The 22,823-nt window shown below is 36.3% G+C and overlaps 1 protein-coding gene across 1 annotated transcript in view; it reads left to right on the top strand.

Moving 5' to 3' along the window:
- The window catches only part of LOC113501892 (protein kinase C-binding protein NELL1-like), a 44,254-nt gene that overhangs the window by 10,221 nt on the left and 11,210 nt on the right, over positions 1-22,823 (top strand). Inside the window, exon 2 of the mRNA XM_026883196.1 lies at positions 14,134-14,241. Coding sequence (XP_026738997.1) covers positions 14,134-14,241 — 108 coding nt within the window. The remainder of the gene's footprint in view (positions 1-14,133; positions 14,242-22,823) is intronic.

Below are 22,823 nucleotides of genomic sequence, written 5' to 3'. Positions count from 1 at the left end.
TGTCGCGAGCCCTATTCCCCGATGCCGCGCCGTGTCTGTGAGCACTGCCCGTGTGTCGCTAGCTAATCATTTTATTGGCGCTGTCGGGAAAAGTTCAATGTTAATGTTCAGTAAAAGTATTTTAGTATAAATGGTAATTTTTGTTAGATAAGTTCTTGTTTTCTTTAAGGAAATTTTGAAATATTGCATTTTTCTTTTATTACCTCGTACTTTAGGGAACTATATTCGAACCTCACTTATTATATTTCTTTTGAATTGAAACAAACAATTTTTTACGAATTTATCGTTTCTTGAACTTACCACAATTTGAATTCCCGAAATATTGGAGGTCCATTCATCTTCTTGCTACAAAATAATAAAAGCATTATTTAAATGATTGCTGTAACGTGAGCTGGCTGTTTCGTGAGGGATGAGGTCGTCGCTCGGAGAGGAAAGCAAAATAATACGAGCTTGAGATATGAACTGAACTATCAAACTATTGTATATTGAACCGAATACTCTTCCGAATGTAGGTTAAAGGAATATTTCTTTACGTTGAAGAATTATCTTCATCCTGCAACTTCCCTCTGTGGAAGAGGAAAATAAAATTAACTGGGATATAAAACGGTTAAAAATGATTAAATTTTCGGTGACAAAGCCAAGCACCCAAGCACAGAACGTATGGTGGGATTTGCACATCATATTTTCATTATATTGTTCTATCTTTGTACTCATATTTGCCACTTTAAGTTTTTGCATGAAAGCTAGTTGTGCCATTCAGTAAATTAGCAAAAATACTTGTCTATTTGTCTGTTGATAGTAAAACGTCGCCTGACTCCCTTCAATACTAGTGATGAGCGTTAGATAACCAGCTGACGTCTTGGGGCAACGACTTCACTTTAACGTCACTAGCATCGAAGCTAGAAATGTTCAAAGTTTGCAAAGTGAAATAAAAATGGCCAAAAGTCATGTGACACAATTATATAAATTGGATGAAGTTTTAGGTATCTTATAAATGAATCCGCAGTTATATACAAAAAGGAATTTTTTGTTGCATTTTAACAATTAGGTGTATATTCAGAATTATTGTCTGCCATACTTTAATCATATTGGCAAGTTTTCAAATAACATCCGCAGAGAAAAATATTACCTTACGAGTTACGAAACATTTATTCCAAGAAATTATACAATCGACGCTTTACTTGATGTAATATTCTAGACTACAAATCACCTGTTTATGTATTCAACTCTACATCTATTCAAGGACACATTCAACAAATAAAAAAAAACAATTGCATTTCATTTCTATTGAAAATGAAAATCGATATTTCTAGGTAGTGATAAAAATAAATTAGTTTTCAAATATAGAGGGACTGCGGCGTAATGACTGCAATTGCCGTACTGATTTATTACACGTGTAAAATTATGTTTTACGAACTACAATGAGTTTGGCCAATTGGCTGGCGCGAGGGTCGGGTACCGAGGGTTGCCGGTGCCGCCACCGACAGGTTGCCGCCACCCCTCGGCAACCCGCGACCGGCAACCACGACCACCGCTCACCTCGCGGCATCACCCGTGTTTGCTCAATACGCACTCCGCCACACTTTATTTCTCCTCCAATAAATCCCGCGCCTAATAGCGTCGCGTCATGATTTAATACGCGCCATGGGAAACACAAATTTATTTAAATGTTTTCTATCAGACAGAAAAACGTTGATTTACCGTCTAAGCGGTGAGCTGACGATATTGAAATATATTACTTGCTTAGAATTCGTACACCTGCGCTTATTGTAATACAGATTTTATATAACAAGAAAGAATGTGCGATCTGTGGGATTCAGTTAATTGTGTTCGGAAGTTGCTACATTTATGAACGGTAGTATCGGATGCTGTTAGGTAACAATTCGAGAATTTACCTTATAATCTTATTTGCTTTCGGTCGTTTGAGACATTCTGTGTACCGCCAGACAATTAAAGTAATGCTTATTCACACTTCGGGCTACCAAAATTCTAGAGACTTTTTCATAATTACATTAATCACCTAAGTTTATGTTGCAGTCCGCCCCTTAACATTGAACTCTGTATCGATCGCCATTCGAAATGTTACCTTATTTGTTCTACTCAGGTGTTAGTTTACTGTTATTGTTCGTCCCGACGCGATATCCCGGATAATACTGACCTTTTTAATTTGGCTCAAAAACCTTCAATACATAACAATAGCGGTTTGTTACATCACCTTCATAGATACTATCATCTAATATATTTATTTTGTATAGGACTTGTAGCTATTGGCGTGTGTGGTTAGACTCTTTGTAAGCAAGCAAAATGTTTTGTATTGTCTCGGTATATTGTATAGCCAATCTGCGTAAGAAAGTCGAACTTCAATCATAATTCAGTTAAAAAAGCTGCCAAGTTTTGACTTCAAAGATAGTTCTCAAACTATAATAACAACTTTACTATGAATATACTATAGTGTAACCCTTAAAAATGGTCACTAGTTTGCTTAAAACTTTATAAATCTCAAAGTTGCTCCTTCGTTGTTCTTTGCGACTTTACTTCCTACGGCCCTCATGAATGGCCCGTCGCGGCGTCGGTCCGTGTCTCAAGGTGCAGGAAGCGTCGTGCGCGGCACAATAGCGGGCTGTACACACGTGCGCGTTATCTCGCGTGCTGTTTGCTCTGGATTAGACGCGCGCCGCCCGCGGTCGCCATGTCCACTGTCAAGTTCAAAATGTCAAAGACACTCGTAGTCAAATTGTCGAAGGTTATTTAATCATGGTATCGCTGACTAGATGTTTCTGTACGTTGGTTAATAAAACATTGTCATACATTTGAAAGATTTTATCTAAGATGTGTGAATGTAGGTGAGAAAAAGAATATGAGATGAAGAAATGTTGTTATGCTTTTAATACTTTATTAGTACACTACCAGGCATGTGCTTAAAAACAATGGTATATGTAGACCTCATCAAGAGCAGGAAACGTTAGGTACGGAACGTTTAGTAAAAGAGAGCGTAAAAAAATAATACAAAATTCATTACGTTTTTGTGTTTATAATCATTTTTAAAAGGGACCGTAATTTGTAACGTACTTTGATGATTGAACGTAAGTTACGCAAAGGGGTTTTGTTTATAAGAAGCTAAAATAATAATATTGTTCGAAATCATAACACGGGATAAAGACTCCGATAATATAGAGTGCTAATGTGTCACTTGTGAGCTAACTAACTCATGTAACTGTTAGATCGAGCCTGTATAACATGTGCGAAGTAATTGCTTTTAATAGGATGGTGGTTATAGATTACAAACATTATAAATAATTAAATTTATTAGGTGTATTTTTTTTGAATAACAAGAAATTGCTTTTAAACAAAATCTATCACCACACAAAACATACAAATATATATCCTTTTGAAATATTAGATGTATCATGCTGCATAATATAGTATAGTAGGTATCTTGTAGTATATATGTACATGGCATTAGCCTGGATATTACTTAAAGTAAGAGTCGCGTTTAACGCTCGCGAATCGTGTATGCCTAGCGACCCGACGCCGGATTACTACGACTTAATACGTTTTGTGACTATACATACATATGTACTTATGTATCTTTAATAGGAGTACTAGGTACATACTACACTATTAACATTTGTTTAAAGTGAACACTACAAAATGAAAATTCATCAGACACTCCTATCACTGTTTTTGATTTTATTAATTCTTATTTTGTGTTTTTAACGATTGATTGCAATAACTATGAACTAGGAAAACGTGTCCATAAGTAGATAAACCTAGGCTTGTCTAACACCTTGGTATGATTATTACTATTAAATGGCATCTGTCAGGACATAGCAGAAAACTTTATTCCAGATAAAGATTGGATCCTAAACTTGTTAAAACAAATTGCCTAAACAATACAAATAACTTTCTGTAAAGTTCATAACTGCTACCATTTACGCCAATGTTCCAATTCGAAAACTCCCGACTTTCGTTTCAATTGTTTCGTCGAATTGATATTCCCTCTCAAATATAAAAGTCTCCCAAGACAGCGCTACGACTCAATAATACGAAAAAGGGTCGGTTTTATGTATTTTTTTGTATCTTTTATTATTTTTGCCAAAACATGTATTGATACACCTGTTTGACTAGCATAGTTTCGTTATGGAAAAAGAATTCATCTCATGAAAGTTGTTTAACAAATATTAACGTCTCTTTAAAGTAGCAAAACGTTTGATTTTAATTTACTTTTTAGTTTATTTTGTTATAAAAAATCATCAGTATACCTGTTTAACTGACTAAAATATTTTTATATTGCATCATTGAAGATACTCCGAAAGCAATGCATGGATTCGACGGACAAAATATAAGAAAATATAGCTGACATAGATTTAACAATTACAATAAACGCCTGAACCTCAATAATGCACCCATTCCATGTGACCTACAAGCACATGGCCTTGTAGATACAGAACTATATCAACATCAACTAAATAACATAACGCACAGCCTATAGTTGCATGAAGCAACTGCGCTATCGGTGCACTACTAAACGCGAGATTACGGCTTAGGATAACATATACTTCAGTAAACATCACATACACATACACAGAGTGGTGTTCTAACCCACCGGATGTTGTTTGCAAGCATTTGAGTACATATTAAAGGTTAAGCGAAGGACAACCGATATCGGAATTTCAAATACGGACGTGGGAATTGCGAGCAAGGAAATCATGTTTCACGATTGAATATTTGAATTTATGAATTAATAACTGATGTTGTTCTGTTTTTCTGAATTGAAAGGAAATGTGGATCTAGTACCTATTGTATTATTGTTGGCTCATTAGGTTATGTATGTTTGACGCTCTTTGGATATCTTTGGTCTGCGTTTTATAATAATCATGCGATTTTATAACTGTTGTAATGATGAAAGTGAATGACGACTGTTTAGTCTTATGTTATCATAATAAGGTCTAATATACTGATGAATAGAACATACATTTAATATGATTTTAAGTAAATTGCCACCAAAAAGTTTAGCGATGATATTTTGCAATAAATTGCAACAAAATATTTGGGTGTTTCACAAAGTAAAAATATCCATTTACGGCAATGTTGATACTTCAAAGTCTTATAATACTAGCTTCGGCTACTGTTGTCAAACTTCTCCCTGCGTGTGAGTTCGGAGGTGTGTGTCGCTAGGTAAGGCACGGTGTGCGCGGGCGCAGCGGGCGCGGGCAGCGGCGCGTGTCGGCCACCTGTCGGCCACCGGTTCGATTCCCGACCCCTCGACACCGCCGCCTTATTAACCGAACTTTATTCCAAAATCCTGCATGTTAAACGTATTAAATTAGTTTAAGATTTTTTGGGTTTTGAATTCATTAGCGAATTAGCGGACATGAATAGGAAAGTACTCAGTATGAATAGATTTGATGTTAATAGGTCATTTGTCTGCTACAAATAATTTAGAAAAATGTAAATGCAGCTCAATATTTAAATCAGAAACGAAAATAAGCACTTGCTAATGCGGATAAACAAAAAAACTGCTGATATTTAGATGAATTTCGTCACAATATTGTAGAGTCAGCAGTTTTATAAGAACTGTTTGTAGGTGTAAAACACATGTTTGGCTGTCGGTGTCGTGTTGTAGTTCCTCAAATAATGAGTCACACATCGTACGATGTTTTCTGCTGATGAGACCGCACGAGATCCCCCACATTTCGTAACTGCATCGCGTGATTGATATTCGATGCTTCGATTTGTTATTACGGGTAACACACTTTTTACACAACACTTTTGTATTATCAAAATAATCAAAATACGATTAAAATGTATTTATTTCAATAGAGATTCAACATGGCTTACTTTGTTGTTCGTAGGTTTTATATCACCTTTAAACTTTGTCAATTTTCAATACAACAATCACAGTTAAAAATTGCTTATAAATTGAAGGAATACGTAAAAAATGTACTTCGATTTAGTGACTATAATCATCAAATAGGGACGAAGGGTAAGCCTAACTACTTCAAAAACTCTTAAATACTTATTTCAAAAGGAAATTAAAGTAACTTAAGGGTCAGAAGCAAAAATAACATTCAACCCTGTATACAAATTGCTGTCTTAAAAATTGAACAGTTAACAAAGAGGCCTAGATAATCACGGCACGTAAGCCATGTTGATATAATTCTAGGTATTCTACGGAATTAGATCAATAAATACCAACCAAATGTCAAGGTCGCCGGTCTTATTAAAGGAGTTTACTTTCGTATATTTGTGAACGCCACGCCGACGTCGGCAAATATTAATGGGCTCGTTACTCAAGATTATGTATGAAATGTAATGGTTATTAAGGTACCAGAATTTTTTCCAAGTTTATATAGTCTTTAGTTAAGTAGTTCCTTAAAAAATATTTAGAATTCATTATCTTTTTGAGTTAATGATGTTGTTAAGTGAGAGTTTGAAGAAAATGGCAATTCAATTCAAATTTTTATCAAAAGAATGTCACTTCATATTATAATTATTGTGCTTCTTCCAAGATGGCTGCCAAAAAGTATTCAAGTTGTGTAAAAAGGTATGGAGAACGGTTAAAATTAAAAACTTTATTTTTCCGATATGTTTCAAGCTAAGGGTTTGGATCTCAAAACGAACAACCAGTCCCCGCTCATGAAAAATGAAATATTGTTAAAGTGAAAACATTAATTCTGTATCTTTTAACAGTTTTACTTAGCTTCCAAAAACTAAGTTCTACTACGTTTCTAGAATGAATTGCAGTGTGTAACTCTTAGTTAATGTCCACAAGGCATCCCCTCGCTGTCGGCAAGGGCTGGCACGTGCGACACACCGCTTGACATATGTCACGGACCGGTACTTACAGTTTTTATACTAAACCATATTATACAATATTAACTTTTTTTTGGACCAGTATAATATCTAGACCGTGTTTTATAGATGAGTCATCTTTACGACATTTTTAAATTAAATTTCTTAATATTTCGTTACGTCATTCCGAGACAGTTTGCCTGAGGCAGATGTCTGTTATTAGAACCGTTTATAAAAATACTTGTTTTTTTGTGTAATTTAGTAGGTCAGTGCATAATAAACCGATGTTGTTGCTCTATTTTTGTGAAATATTTTCAGCTTATTACATTAATAGTTGTAAAACAAAAATGTTTCGTATTTTTTCAGGTTTCTGTTCCACCAACCTTATTTATGACAAATATTTTCGTGCACAATATATGCATAAATTGATTAGTAGAAAAATATATATCGTACTAAAAATCAACACATACCTTGACGACTAATAAAGCCCTTTACCGTACAATTACTTAGCCACTCCTAAACCCAATCAGGCTGTCAGTCATCCAGAGATTATCAAAAAGGATATTCATGTTCCCCTGTATTTTACAAATGGAAGTATACAGAAGCTTATACACTAAACCCGTCCATACACGAGGCGACGCAAGTCTCCATCCACAACTTAAGTCAACAGCAATGATTGCTTTCAACTCTAACAGACGCCCGCGTTACCTGATGGTTAAACACTTTTGATATTTCAGACTTGCGTCGCCTTCTGTACAAAGGGCTTTACGTTCACCAAGAATTATATTAAAGAGGGTCGTTTAAGGGTTCGCCTTGTGTTTCGTGTTTTGAGGTTTTACATTGCCTTATTATGGTCAGGTCGGCTGTATTGGCATTATTGCCACTGCATGGCCATATGGTCGCACTGGCAGGTTTCCCGCGCGTGCTGGCTCGTATTACAAGGGACTTCAATTAATTGTTATTATACGTTGTAGTCAACGCCTTCCGATCCACTGGTTATTAGTTTATATTGCATCGTGTAGGATTACACCGATATACATCAATGGACTAATGTTTGTCGGTGGCTAATTTACGGATGTAGGTAGTGTGTGTTTGTTAAAACGTTGGTTAGACCTAGGTATGGCACACTGTTTGGTGTTATGAATTTTATTCAATTAGTGACTTGAAATGTTAAATTAAGTCATGCACGAAATAACAAAAAATATTTTTTAGTTATAAGTTTAGATACTTGTATTTGGTTTATACTAGCTGTTGCTGGCTGGCCCGCCCGCTACAAATCGTAGGTAAATGCTGGGAACATAAAATCGGGATAAAAACTATCCTTTATGTTAATCCTGATTGTAAATTATTTGTATTCATATCCATAGGTACAAACTTTCGCGTTTATAATATTAGTAGGATTAGATAGATACCTTAGTGATTATTTCATGTGATCTATGATTTTTTTGTTGGTTGGCATTTTATCATATCTTGGTTGACTAGCAGAATGCCTCAGGCATTAAGTCCGCCATTGTAGTACATATATATACTCTTAATAAGAAGTATTAAATACATAAACAATATATTTTTCGCACATAATTTTCGAGATACCAACTAAACTACAGTTTCGTGCTGCATAACTTATTTGTGAACAAAGTTAATCTTTAGTCCACCCAGACATGCAATTCCGCTCAATATTCCTGAAGAGCCATCCAATAAATCTATTTAATGACTGCACAATTAAATTAACGGCGTTCAAAGAGTTTTGTTTAGTCGCTAAACGTCCATTCGTGGTTTAAGTCGATTAACTAAGTATAATTGATATGTGTCTGCATGCCGAGTACCGGGTGTTGGCCGGGTGACGGCCGGGTGATGGCGGGTGACGATGGGTGACGGAGGTTCCACGTAATGTTTTCACAACAATTTTGTTAATTAATTTGCCGAGCGATGTTACTTACGCATAGTTGAACTTTGAGGATGCTCGATAGATTAATGTGCTGCTAATGTCGGTCTTAATGGTTTTGATTAATTACCGTTAAGGTAATGCTTTCAGGCTTTATTTGACGTGTTTACGGTGAATAAATTAGAGTTCCCTAGGTTGTTCTGAAAATCCTGAAAATTTGGATATATTGCTGTAATTGTCGATGATTTTATTTCGAAAAATTTGGAATACACGGAAAATTTAATCTCAAACTTGAGGACACATTTGGTTTTGTTATTTTCTGAACTCAGTAAAGTTGACAAGCATTTCCCTGAACCTAGTGTAAGGCTGACCCGGCCTCTACAATGTTATTGTTATCCCTCGCCTTCCCGCCAGCTTTCATGCCGGACTGTAACTTGCTCCATTGTGTGCTGCCCATCGGCCGAGCGGACAAAGATAATGGCTTTCTGCCGTATAGACTGCCCCTTTGATCACTGAAATAATCGATGTATTTAAGTAAAGATGTGAATGGAGTAGGAATGGAATGGTTTTTTTGTTTATTTTTTTTTACTTATAGTTAATAGGTAAAATCACTATAGACATCAATCTGATCGCCCTTAGCTTTGCCTGATGAGTGCCTTATTTTATGTTTGAAAGCAAAGATCGTTGAACATTCTTTCCTCTTTTGATAATTGCTTTATTATAACGACTTACTTGCTCTGCATGGGTTGTACTTTAGTGCTCAAGCACAGATAGGCTCTCGGTGTCCAAGCACATAGCCGGTATTGGGATGACAATCTGACACAATTGGAGAGACATCAGGCGTAGGACCCAATTTTACGTGCCTTTCGAAACACGGTGTTATTGCTTAAAATATAAAATAAATTCATGTCAAGTTTTTCTTTCCACAGGCTGTTTACACAAAACATATGTTGTGCCACAATGGCGCCGACAAATGCTTATACTTTAAGTAATTGAAAAACCAATTTTCTTGAACATCAAGCATTTATTTCCACATTTCTGGTTAGTAACAAGCCATTCTCTTAATTGAAGTGTATTAAAATGTTATCGCTCTGACTAATGCCTAGCGCAATTTCCGAGTAATAAACTGCATTTGATGAAATACGTACTGAAATGCCCGTTCACCAAAATTTTTACACACAACTTTGATCCTTAACACTTGGAGATAGGGATGAAGGTTGTGTTGGTAGGTTTTCGCAAATGCATAGTGCATTATCTGGTCGTTACGGTATCCAGTAGCGATGTGTGGTAGTAGAAGTGTTTACGATCGCGTGGAAAATACGTTTTATGTCCAGACAGTAACCGAGGATGGACCCGATACTAACCATTAAAGTATAGCCTTACTTACGCAGTGAATGCACCGTTAAAATGTTGTAGATGCATGTTACTTTGTGTTCTGACAAATAGTCCAAGAGTAACTTTGATATATGAGGGTATTTTGCTCTCAATGGCCCCTAAGTTCAACTTTAAATGTCAGTTAGTTTTCTCTAATTCACTTCTGCTTCAAGATTTTCCTATATACTTAGTTTAATTCTTAACTTTAATCTTAATATTTCTTAACTAACATGAAATATGTTTATAAAAATATAGATCCACAAAACCCTACTTTATAAGACCTAAACAGAAAGTGTCGAGAACTCAGCCGGCGCTCCACGGCGGTATCGGCATCGACCGTCAATTGTCTTCTTAGAATCGTTATCAATGGTGCGATAACCAAACAAATCTGAATAACAGTTATGGGTCGGCAGCAAACACGGCTCTGTAGCGCGGAGTATAGAGGAATAGAGCGGGGTAGCGCGGAGTAGAGCGGAGTATAGCGGAGTAGAGCGGCGTAGAGCGACAGTTTACGAGGCAATCTAGAGCATCTTTTATGTGGCCCGTATCTGTGCCGGGAGGCGCAGACGTGACGGCGACACGCCGGCGGCGCGCCGGCGCCCGCGGCACTCTAGGGCTGTCACACGCGTTGACACTCACATTCTAAACTAGAGGGAGGGTCGAGGACAAATGATGTATAAATGGTTAAATTTTGATAGATTCATTTTAATAAAAAAATATGTGTAGGTATTACTTAAATGTTGTTATTATATTTTCATTAACATCCCTTGTTAGAGGCGAGAAGACATGGTTTTTAATTACTGCTTGGAAATAAATTATTGCATACTTTTAATAACGTGCTTAAAGTACCTACTTATCTATTATTAAGACACTGTATTAAACGGCCGAGCCATGCTGTTAATGAATGTGTATAAGTTTTGATGGCTTAATCTTTATTATGTAATAAGGCTTTAATAACCCAGTTAATGGTTCAATGTGTAAACTTAATGGAGAAAAATAACACAAAACAAAAACGTTTTATTTTATGCTATTTGATAACCCTTGATTCAAGTTACTGTTATCACACTCAAAGAGCTAATCAGACAATCTAGCCTTAAGAGTCAAGTTTTATTTGGGAAACTTGACTTCTTCGAGATCAAATTGAAACTAGTTCTCATAAAGGATAGAACGAAAAACAAAACAGATTTTCCAATTATATTAATTAATTGAGAATTTAGTTATTTTCTCGACTAAATTCGTAACTGCTGCGTACCCTACACCAAAAACAAAAACGAAACGACTTTATCACCTTTTTTCCACTAATTGTGACATCAATAAGAAACAAGAGCATCCTCACTACAGAATAAAGACCCGATTATCCATTCCTCTAATCGAGAAGTTCCCTCATACTCCGCGCACCCCTACTTGCTAGAACAATCTTTGTGAGACAGGCGTCGCAAATTGGAGCTTCTGTTGGCCGAGAGCTCTTGACACAATCCGTGACGGTTGTTAATTGAGGCTCAAATTAAGAGACGGATTCAAGGTTTATTCATATGTTAGACAACGTTTATTTTTAGGCAGTCTGAATTAAATGCTGTAAGTTATCTTTAAGATTTATTTTGATTTGTGTTAGTCCCTTTTAAATAAACTACTATTTTGGTTAATTTTCAAATTGAGAGGAGAGTTTGTTTTCTGATTGGCCTCTCTCGCTCAATTTCCTGTTTAAAAATATACTAACTGGAATTTAGTAACGTTTTAAATGAATAAGTTTGAACACTATCACTTGTAAATCATTTAGGATATTTTACAGTCAAAGCAGCTGTTCAGTACATTCTGAACTGAAAGTTAATATCTGTAAATAATCTGAATCTGAATTAATATGGTTCGAAAAAGAAAGTAAAAAGTCTTCATGGGGTACAAGATGTCTAAACTAAAAGATTCTTAGTAATATGTCGGTATTTAAAAACACTTGGCATTGTGCCCACTATGTTGCCCAACTATAAGTGATATTTATGCCAGAAAACCTTATCACATATCCTCATGCTCTGGATATGTAACCGACGCGTGTCCTCGAAACTTTGAAATTACTGAAAAAGTACTATTTAGAAAGTATAAAGAGTAACGTCGCGTTAAAAACGAATAATATCAAGTATTAACTCAACTAGAAAAGACGTAACGAATAGCTTTATTTACTACTTAATAACACAATTATAAGTCACAATAACAATGTCACATTTATAGTCCTTATTTCAAGCAAATCCTCTGGAAATTTAAATAAAACTGCTTTATAGAGCAAAGTTTTGAGATCATTCATGTTCACGCCCGATTAACAAGGGTAAAAGTGCTAGAGTGGCACCCACATGGGAACGCTCCCACTCAATAGAGCGCGTGCCAGTAAGCTGCGTTAATACGACGCCCGTCAAAAGACCGCTTCAGCCATTCACGTAATGCAAATACACGGAACAAATCATTCGCAGTTAAGCATCATACTTTCACTTTGTCCAATTTTACAACTTCAAATAAACCCCAAAGTTATTACAACTTTTAGATTAAATAACTTTTACAAGTTTATCTTTATAAAAACGGCCCAGCTACGCTCGTCTTTAAAAACAATTCGCTACAATACATTTTCAAGTAGTTTGTAGTATGTTCCGTAGCCGTAGTGTAGCGCTACGTAGTGTGGCTACGAGACCGGGTTACGAATGATAGATGGTACCCTGCAGTTTGCGTAACATACTTACTATGACTAATTTATTTTGTTTGTATGTTTGTGAAGTTGTATTCGTGTAAAAAAATATTAAAAATGTAGAGCTGAATTAACTTTCGGTCACTATATAGGCTTAGTGATCGACACTAAATAACTAAAAATGGTCTACTAGAAAGTACATTTTTAGGTTAGCTTGAACACAGGTAATTTTCGTTTAAAAAATACACGTTGTTCAAAGAAAACTACATCTTATCTCATAAATCTCATCTACTACATTTCTACTGCCACAACTACTGTCGAAACGCTTTACAGTCCGTAATTCAGTTGCCTACAGTTACAATAACCCCGTGCCCCAGTTAATATTTACGGCTCGCACAAAATGTTAAACATATTTTATTTGATACAGCCTTCCCTGACACTGAACTGCCAAACGAATAATTTATCGCCCACACTTCCGACACTCGAGTGAACTTGTGTTCTGTAGCCTGAATATTCAGGTTTTTGTGAATATTTTATGAAAGTCATATGTACGTCCAAATAGAGATGTAAAGCCGTATTCACTAATAACACTTAGTGACATCCTTGAATGAATATAATTATTTGTTTACATACTTTTGCGACTTGGCAAGATGAAATGACAGGGCTAGTTTTAACTAAGTAAAGTTGGCAGTATGGCCATGGCGGTTAGCTTGGGAAGGTATTTTAATTTTTGCATCAGAGGAGAATTAAGATTGGTTTTGCATTACTATTTTTAATAAAAGCGAAAGTACAATTATTCATTTCAAAATGATAACTCACTCCTCATTATTGCCTAACCTAATCTAAATTGCCAGATTTAATGTTTACGACATGTCAATCAATGATGAAGCGCCGACTATCTGCGACCAGCCCCCAGTCTCCCAAACATCAGTATTATAGTTTCTCCGATATTCGGATTGTCTATCGATTCCATGAATGTAGGGCACCACGACTTTATTAGCTCGTAAATATTCATTACACATAGAAAACAAAGACGTAAATTGATCTATCATCGACTGTTATAAATGCTTTATGGAAATCTCATTTAAGCCGAACTGTTCCTTTAATAAAGTAATTAGATATAGAGTACGTAGAGATCCGTTTCATTACGACGTTCGAGCGGCAAAATGAAGGCGATTTTAAACTCTAAAGCTGTATATAATCAAATATTCGAAAGTAATCTAAAAGTATATGAAACTCTATGATAAAAATTACACGATTCATTTACATATTCTTAAAATACATGCAATTATTTACTTTTACCTTTTGTACTGTTATTTCTTTTCCTTAGACACTAAACATAGATTTAAGTCCCAAAATAATGTAATATTAGTGTTTTTATACAGTTTATTTGATGATACGTTATGTGTTGTTGCAGCCACCGAGCTAGACTTGCTGGGCGCTCTGTCGCTGCAAAACACGTCGCGCGCCGGCGTCACCGTTGCGCCGGGCATGCAGCCGCAGCGCACCGCATACACATTACAAGGTAAACTATTGATACGTGTTATGTAAGCAAGTGCTTAAGATACACCATTGCCCCTGGTTGTTGGAATTGTCCCTGGTTACCCTTCTCCGTGGTGTAGGCATAAATGAATCATTTATAAGTTTTTCAAATCGTTGTGTAAAAAAATTGATGTTTACCCAATTGCAACTTCTTGGCTTAGATTTGTCATATGTTATTATGATTGCATTGTATTGAGATTAACGTAAATTTATGGAAAAATAACAGACTGTATTCCAGATATCCGGCGTCAGACTTATAATAACCAAAACATGCATAATGTAAGCAGATTATGACGTTAAAGACATCACCTGAGGAATATTCAGCGGGTCTCGGTATTAATGGTCTCTGTCCCAGTTTCTTGTTTCAAAACAAATAAAACCACGCTTTGCAGACGTAATAAATAATCTTCCGTCATAAAAGAAACGCGGAATACTTACATACATGTTTAGTATTTACTTCGTTCGTTAATGACTCTTTTCTCTACGATGTTCTATCTACTTCAGAAATGTGTACACTACGGACGTGGAATGAAATACTATCATGAAGTTTACAAAGATAGGAACTTTTAAGTTTAAAATTATGCATCATGCTCTCAGAAAAGCACAGCAAAAAATAGAACTTAATGCAAAGTTAGTTACATAATAGTGGAGCTGTTGAACGGATGAGGTCACGTAGTTATGAATGAAAGCCCTGGAGGGATTGTTCCGCGACTGCGGAAGTTCCGGAGCGGAACGGAGCGGAATGGAGGCCTGACCTTACCGGCTACCGGCTTTCGAATGTTTTGTAGTAAATGATGGCTTTTAAGGTACTGGGTATTTTTAAATATTTTTTTCTGGGAAATGATTTTCGTGATGGAATGTTGGTCCATCTTTATTTGTTTTGCTTCTTTTTACGATTTAACCAACAAACTCTGGCTTTATATCAGTGGTGTGGGAAAAAAAATACTACTACCTATATTCATAATATCTCAAAATTACAATAAAATTGCTACCTGCAGTTACGTAGACATTAATACCCCCGATGTTAATCAACCCGTTTTAATGTCTGGACACAAAATCAAACAAGACCAACCATTAATTGACTGCAACAAATTGATGCTCGTACATTGCTGGCTACACAGTACATGTAATGAGTCACATGTCTTACTACCGTTAATGGAGTAAACAGTGTCGGCTTGTGGATGCAATACATTCAGGTGCTCCTCCCACTCCTGGGTGATGGCCATTAGCGATTGGCACGCCCGCGCCTCCGCTGCACTGCGCTGACGATGTGATGTGTTTTAGTTCGATTGCTTAAGACGTGAATTGTATTGGTTACTCGTAAGTTAGGTTTAGACTGTGAAGATTAATAGAGGTAGAGAGTTTTAGTCCGTTCAATATATTTTATTTTTTTGTCTTGAAATAATGGAAGAAAGGGATATTTTATGATCACACCTCTGAAACAGTCATAAATAGGTAGGTATCCTTTCAGTCAACAACAATGAACTGAGTGAAAGAAAGGAAAGTTTTAAACCTATGTCTTATAGACTATACAAACTACTTTAGTCATGTTAATTAATATTGTCAGGTTAATTATCCTTTCGTTAATTGCTTGGTTTGTGTAAGTGTTCGGCGATGTAATATGATAAGCAAAGATAAAAGGTCGCTCAATTGATCTTGCCTTCGTTGTTTATGGTGAGGGGAAAGAACAAGGCTTTGTGTTTCCCTACTGCTTTAGACAAAGTCTATTAAGAGAGCCTCAAGCGGAAACGATAACATGAAGGGTTTCTATAATACATAAATGCAGATATAACAAGTTTGTTTTGGTAAAGGTTGGGGGTATTGGATTCCGGTCTCTTGATTTGATTTCATATCGTGCCCTTTTATACGGCCCGTTAAACCTAACAGGTAATGGAAAAAAATCCTGTAAATTATGATAGGACATTTAAACTAAACATTCACCCTTAAAATACATTTAACGGACCAAAAACAAAAAGCCCTTTCACCGCCAGATTAATGAAAACATTTGCCCTTATTTAATTATTCGCGAAACAAATCCGTGGGTTTGCTGGTGTAAATTGATTGTGATCTGGTCCGGGCCGGCTCGGCCGGGCAGACGGCTCCATTAGCGGGCGGCGAGCGGTAGCCAGCCGGCAAATATCCGACATCCCTCCGAGACCGGTGATTAACTGGCCTCTACGCTGCCCTGAATATTATGATGAGAATCAGGGTTGACATGGTCGGCTTTAACTTGTAATTGGCTGAAGCCGATGGGAAATTTTGAGGATGACGTATGCAAAATGTTATTGAGAGTCTATGACAATGTAAGAATACTTATTAGCCGGTTTGTTAACAAACTTCAGAATCAAAATAACACGATGTCCGCCTGTTATACGATTTTATTAGTACAAATATAACACATTGTTATCAAAAAAATAATAACATAAATCGTTGAGAGTGCTTTTAAAAAACATGCCACCCTAATAAAGAGATCAGATATAATAATATAACTCGATAAACACTATTTTATAATTAAAATACGTCACAAAGCATTCCCGGTGCATTGCCGGCAACTATAGGCGGCAACCCTATATGTTCGGGGACCGTTTTCGCATTTCACTTACGCGTAACCTAATCCTCGCCATTAAGCAAGTTGCGTGCAACGTCGTAATTGTCGAAGGGTGTTCACCCTAATTTGTGGGGATCACCGACAGTGCCATATTGTCTCGTTGCTGGTTCAAGTGTCAAACGCCAAAAGCTCGGATTAGGGGCCCAACGACACTGTTGTAAATACGGACCATTCATGGAAATACTGGCTCAATGACTGAGTGTGAAAAAGTAGAATAAATCGCCAGGTCGTCCTTCATTCGTTTTTTTCGGTAATCTTCGGGTTTTCATTGCGTTTGAAATGTTCACAATGGAATGTCATATTGATGTTCATCTGTGCTTGACAGGCAGTATAATGGAAAGAATAGGAATGATATCTGTGCATGTCTGATGGCATTATATGAGTGTCAAGGACAGAGACTGTGCTAATAAATCGTGTTATGTCGTAAGCATGACGAACTGCACTCTATAGCTGAGAAATTGAAGACATGACAATGAAATCCCTTTAATTATAATCTATATATTGGAATGACGACACGAAATAATCATTAACATATAACTGGCGAAGTGGTTTTCTGAATAAATATTATGGTTAACAAAGTCACTCGTGTGCAGTGATCTTGATTGCTCAACGAGCCGACAACACCGCGTTAAAAGCCCAATCACGTGAAAATGCGTGCTTAATTTGTGAAAAATGATCATAAATACTGGAAAATAGGCAACAAGTATAATGTAAGTTGGGCTTAGCGTGTTAGTAGAAGTTATTTTAAACTTTTCTGGGTATTTGATGATAAAATCAAGATCAGTACTGGTGAGGGTTTAGGTGCTTGGTAATTTAGAATTTAATTAAACTATAAAACGATAGGAAAGAAAATATTATGTATTTTTTTAATAAGTTATGTAAAAAATCGCGGATGGTTAATTCAAACTCAAAGACGTATATAAAGCAGAATGCCAAGATCTTTGCCAAAAGCCACAAAAAATACCGAGAAAGATTTAGATGGTGAAATTAGTTTTTCATAAGAACTTAATCAAAAAACATTCTAGCTTTACAAAAGAGGCTTGAGCTTACTTGAAATTTCTGTAATATTTGAAATATTCTACCAAACAGACCTGTATCTATACTACTAAATGCTATCTACGTCAAAAATCTTACCTAAAATGTAGAGTCTCTACATAATGACCGTTTAATAATCTAAAGTATTCATTTGTGGATAAAGGTGTGGTATAAATCAAGTGGTTTGCGTGTGCTGGATGTAATAAGCGTGAGGGTGTGCAGTGCACTGGCCAGCGGCCGCCGCCTCGGGCCTCGCGCCTCGCGCTACCAAATGCTACAAATGCAGGAATTTCACTGCTCGTTATAACTTATTGTTTTAACACGGCATTCATTTTCCAGTATTAAATTAAAAAGTCTTTCAATTTTTTTGTTGATTTTCTAAAGAGACTGATTTTCAATCAGAGATTTCTAATAAGGAAAATAATAAGTGATGAAATAGGCTCATGAAGCTTTTACCCTGATTATTCATATTTAGTTTTATGCATTTGATCTGTATGTTGAAGTTAGAGTTTAACATTTAATCCACTTCACTCAGTAACTCTAGCTGACAGTTTGGAGAACCCGCATGATAATTAAATTTGAGTAAATGTTTGTTTTTGAATGATGTCCCCACGTAGCTTTTCCCGAAGCTTTGATTAGGTCGGCTTTTAGTCTCATTGGAGTTAGTTACAAACTTATTTGATGTAGAACCATTTCAGAATATATATTCGCATATCTATACAAAACATGTCAAACATTTTTATTCTTATCCGCAATGACTAAGCTCCCACTTGAATACGAACCAAAACACAATGAATATGAAACTAAAAATTAATTAAAACTGCAATACATTTATTGCACAAGCCGCGGCGCGTGTGAGGAAATGACAAACGATGTCCAATAAAATATATCCATTGCGAGATAACAATAAGTGTTTGTGTAACGCACAGTCAATATTTGCGGTCCCGAAGCGAGGGTGATTACAATAAAGCCCGGACAAACCCCGGACAGAGTCAATACCTTTATTTAAACGTTACTTTTCAATTTGAGTCCATTTAGCTGAGGATTTATAGCGGTGTGATTTAAGTAATAGCTTCGATCGTAATTTGCGTTGGGCCGTGATTTACACGTTGTTATTACGTATTTACGTTAAAAGGTTGCTGGCAATATTGGGTTACGGTCGAACTACGAGACTACAATATGGCTAAAGTAAGAGCTTTAAAAGCGATTTGTTTTAATTTGTCTTATGAAATATTCATCCCTGATTTGAAAATGCGATTCAGAAGTTCCCACTCTGAGATCGAGGTCAACATACTTGTTGCCAACAGTGCTCATATCGAAGCAGATCTTGGCATGGTCTGCATCTCACATTCCATGGATTGAGAGAAATAAGAAAAAAACAATTTCAAGAGTATCTGCAGACGTTGTTCAATCATTTTAATAAACCAACAAGAATATTAAAACCCTTTGCATTATACAGACTCGTCCCCTTATGTTATTTCAGCAACAGACAAATGAAATATGAAGCAGTTTTGTAAGAATCGCTTGCCCCTCTGTAAGCCAACCTAGGGTTGCGTCTGCCGATATACTTAGACCCATCACTTTACAAAAACTCTTTTAAATGTAAAAGCGAATAGAGCTCTTATGTAACTGGTTGATTTTTCAACTATCTATTGACTGGAGCAGTGCGAACTAATTGATATTAAATAATAATTGATGCAAGGGGAGCCGGCACCGCGGGGTCGGCAGAGCTTGCATTATTCATGATTTTCGTGGAAAGCGAGCTCATATGAAACAGATGTTTTTCATTGTTAGTATAGGATCTGTAGCTTGTATTTTTAATATTAAATATGGTCGTGATAAAGCTTAGAAAAATGTTTCTTATGTAAACAGTGGCTGTTTCTCAGAAAACCGGTCGTGCGCAACCCTTAAGGCGTGCTGACGTAAACCAGGCGGTGTGTTGTATGTTTTTCTTTACATATGAGAATGGAAAATATAGCAATTAGGAAAATTGCTTTACTTGGGCCGCGTTTGTATGTGCCACTGCTACATAATTTAGGTGTTATTACTGTTTGTATAGTTTGTTATTTTTTATTTATTGGTGGCGTGAGGAGTTTTTTTACTTTCCTCCTAGAAAAAATATAAAAGAAAATATTTTATCGTAATTTCTCGTAATGTCATAATATTGTGTATTTCCCTTGAACTTATAGTAGTTCATTAGAATATCAGAAAACTGTGTTCATCATGGAAAGTATGTTTCAAAAACAGTTCATAGAGGTTTAATCTTTCTTGATTAGCATGCGATGTCAAGGCTTTAATCAAGACGGAAGCTTAGCTGTCTGTGGACCTTGACGTCTGAAAGAAGACAATACTCTCTGCCTAGTCTTGTTCCAACAGCAAGTCAGTCACGCCGTGTTGGGAACTGATCACTTAAAGTGGCTTATGTTAGTGTCAGACTGAACTTGGGCCATATTAAGGTTTTTCGTTTTAAAAAACTTACGTGCATTAGTCAGATTCGGGTTCTTGCTAAAAGTTCTACACTATATTTATAATTGGAAGTTTATAGTATCTTTGTTGCTTACAAATAGAGTTACTTGAGAAGGTATGATTATGAAGATGCCATGCTACAAGTAAGAGGTTTTGTTCAGAGTGATTACTTCATTGGTAAGGTTGACAACGCTTATGCGCCCGCATATGACTTATGTAACCAATCTTCTTAGAGAAAATTTACGCGTTCTAAGCGGGCAAATATCTGTTCACCGCTTTGGTAGTTGTAAGTGATTGCGAAAGGAACATTGAGGTAGCTGACAGTCCCTACCTGAATGTATATTTCATTGAGTTAATAGGTAAGCCCATTTCTTTTTTTATAATTCTCATATTGAATACCAAACAGTAAGCAAAAAATTTAAAATTAATAAAAGCAATCAATTCAATTTAAACATTGTCCAACTAAGTAGTCATTTTATGAAATAATCAGCCTATTTCAATCCATACCGGGCCGTACTATATTAGGTATTCAATTCACTTACTTTAGTTGATTCATCAGGTTGTCTCGAAGGGATTACGTAATCGCTGCTGGTTCAGGCCTCTGGGAAATGTCTCCCTCAATTGTTTTCCTTCAATCTGAAACAACAACATGAATGTATTCACAGGCCGACCGTTTTGCGCTGGAATAGTCGCGCCAGGGTTATTTGCGAAAGCAATGAGGGGATTTGTTGACTTATATAATTACTGTGCTCAAATTCCCTTGTTTAGACACTTTTTATTTATCATATATTATACTATTCGGCCATTTAACCATCATACTGGCCGCGCAGGAATAGAAGATATTGTTTTTTGTTCTGTATGTTAGATTAGGTTAGGTTAAATTGTAATTGTTATTTACAAAAACTGTCGAGATGATTCAAAATATTTCGTACATAAAAATATGAAGCAAGTCGGACTTTTACAATTATATTGTGACACCCCTATGTCGGGCAGTGAACAGGCGTCCTTATCAATACAGTAGGTGTGTCTGGGAGGTGGAGTCATCGAACTCCCGCTATTCGGAAAACTTTCTCGTTTATCGCTCGGCTATTGAAAATATGGAGATTGAAAACTCTTCGAGTTTACCCAATTGAATATTCTATTGTATTTGTGAAGTGAATTCAAATTCTTTTGCGACTTAACGAAGGGTATTGGTTTCTCTACATTTTGCATACAGAACGAGACCTTTTTTCAATACTATAAGTAATTTCTGAAATTGCTCATAATTGTACGTTAGCAGGAGGACTTTTCAAAACACAGGACTCCACTTATGGTACGTAGGGAGTTGATTACCGCAACTACTGTTACTCACGTTTCAGTAATGAAATGCTTGCTTGTTACGACCCCCCGCAGTCGCGACCCTCGCTCTGACATCTTCGTGACAGGCCGGTCACGTGACCAGTGAGTAACGTCGCTGCCCCGACAAATAAAAAACAAGGCACATATTTTTGAATTATGTTGACATTTCATGGGATTTTAAGTAACCTCGGAAAAGCGCGCATCATTTGTTTTCGTATAATTTATTAATGTTTTGAATGACAGATTTATTAGTTTCGGTACTTCTTTCGTACGGTGAGGTTACGGTCGGCGGTCGCGTGGCCCCTTCCGCGCGGGTTCCCCTCGCCACGGGGGGCTATCACGTCATTCATGTGAGATATTATTTCGTCATCTCGTACCCTCCGAGATTTAAATCTCTCTGTATTGCGCACTTTATTTTCCGCTCGTGATCTTTGAGTGTTATTTTGCTGACACATTCCTGCGAATAGATCCAAGGGTGCCTTTGCTGAATTGAATATTTAAGTTCCTGTGTTAGATGAAGTGTGATTGAGCTGCTGGTTCAAAGTCTCTTATGCGATTTCGTTTCAATATCGATTTTGACTAGATAAAAACTAAAGGCAATTTATTTTTGTTATTTTTTAGTAGCAGTTGACAGAGATTGTAATGTAGGCCTCTTACTATAGCAATGAACATTTCATATTCTTGTTATTTAGCGCTGTAAGCACTGATCAAATTATGTTTATAAGTAAAAGTATTAAACGCTTTATAAAAAATATGTTATTTCAGTTATTTACAGTAGGTACAGTCAAAATGCAATATATGTATTTGTGAAAGTTTATTTAAAACCATTAAAAATTTATAGTTCAACTTTTATAGTTTACGCTATTGGTTTGTGCTGCATTGCAGCATTGCATTATCGGATCATACGCTTCACCGAGATAGCTTACCGGTAGCGAGAGATCGGCACAATAACGAATGGTTCCTGCCAATAAAACACTAACTCGATTTCGTTTCTTATATAACTCACTTAAACACTGAAACTGGACAGAATTTTATAGCAATTTTTGACAGTGCTTTGAACTTTTATTGAAGTTTGACGGTAATTTTTGTTTGTCGTTGTTCAATATTAAAGTTATTTG

Source organism: Trichoplusia ni, chromosome 2 (genome assembly GCF_003590095.1).
Source record: "Trichoplusia ni isolate ovarian cell line Hi5 chromosome 2, tn1, whole genome shotgun sequence".
Lineage (NCBI taxonomy): Eukaryota > Metazoa > Arthropoda > Insecta > Lepidoptera > Noctuidae > Trichoplusia > Trichoplusia ni.
Note: the sequence above shows the minus strand (reverse complement) of the source record. Positions and strands in the feature narration are given on the sequence as shown.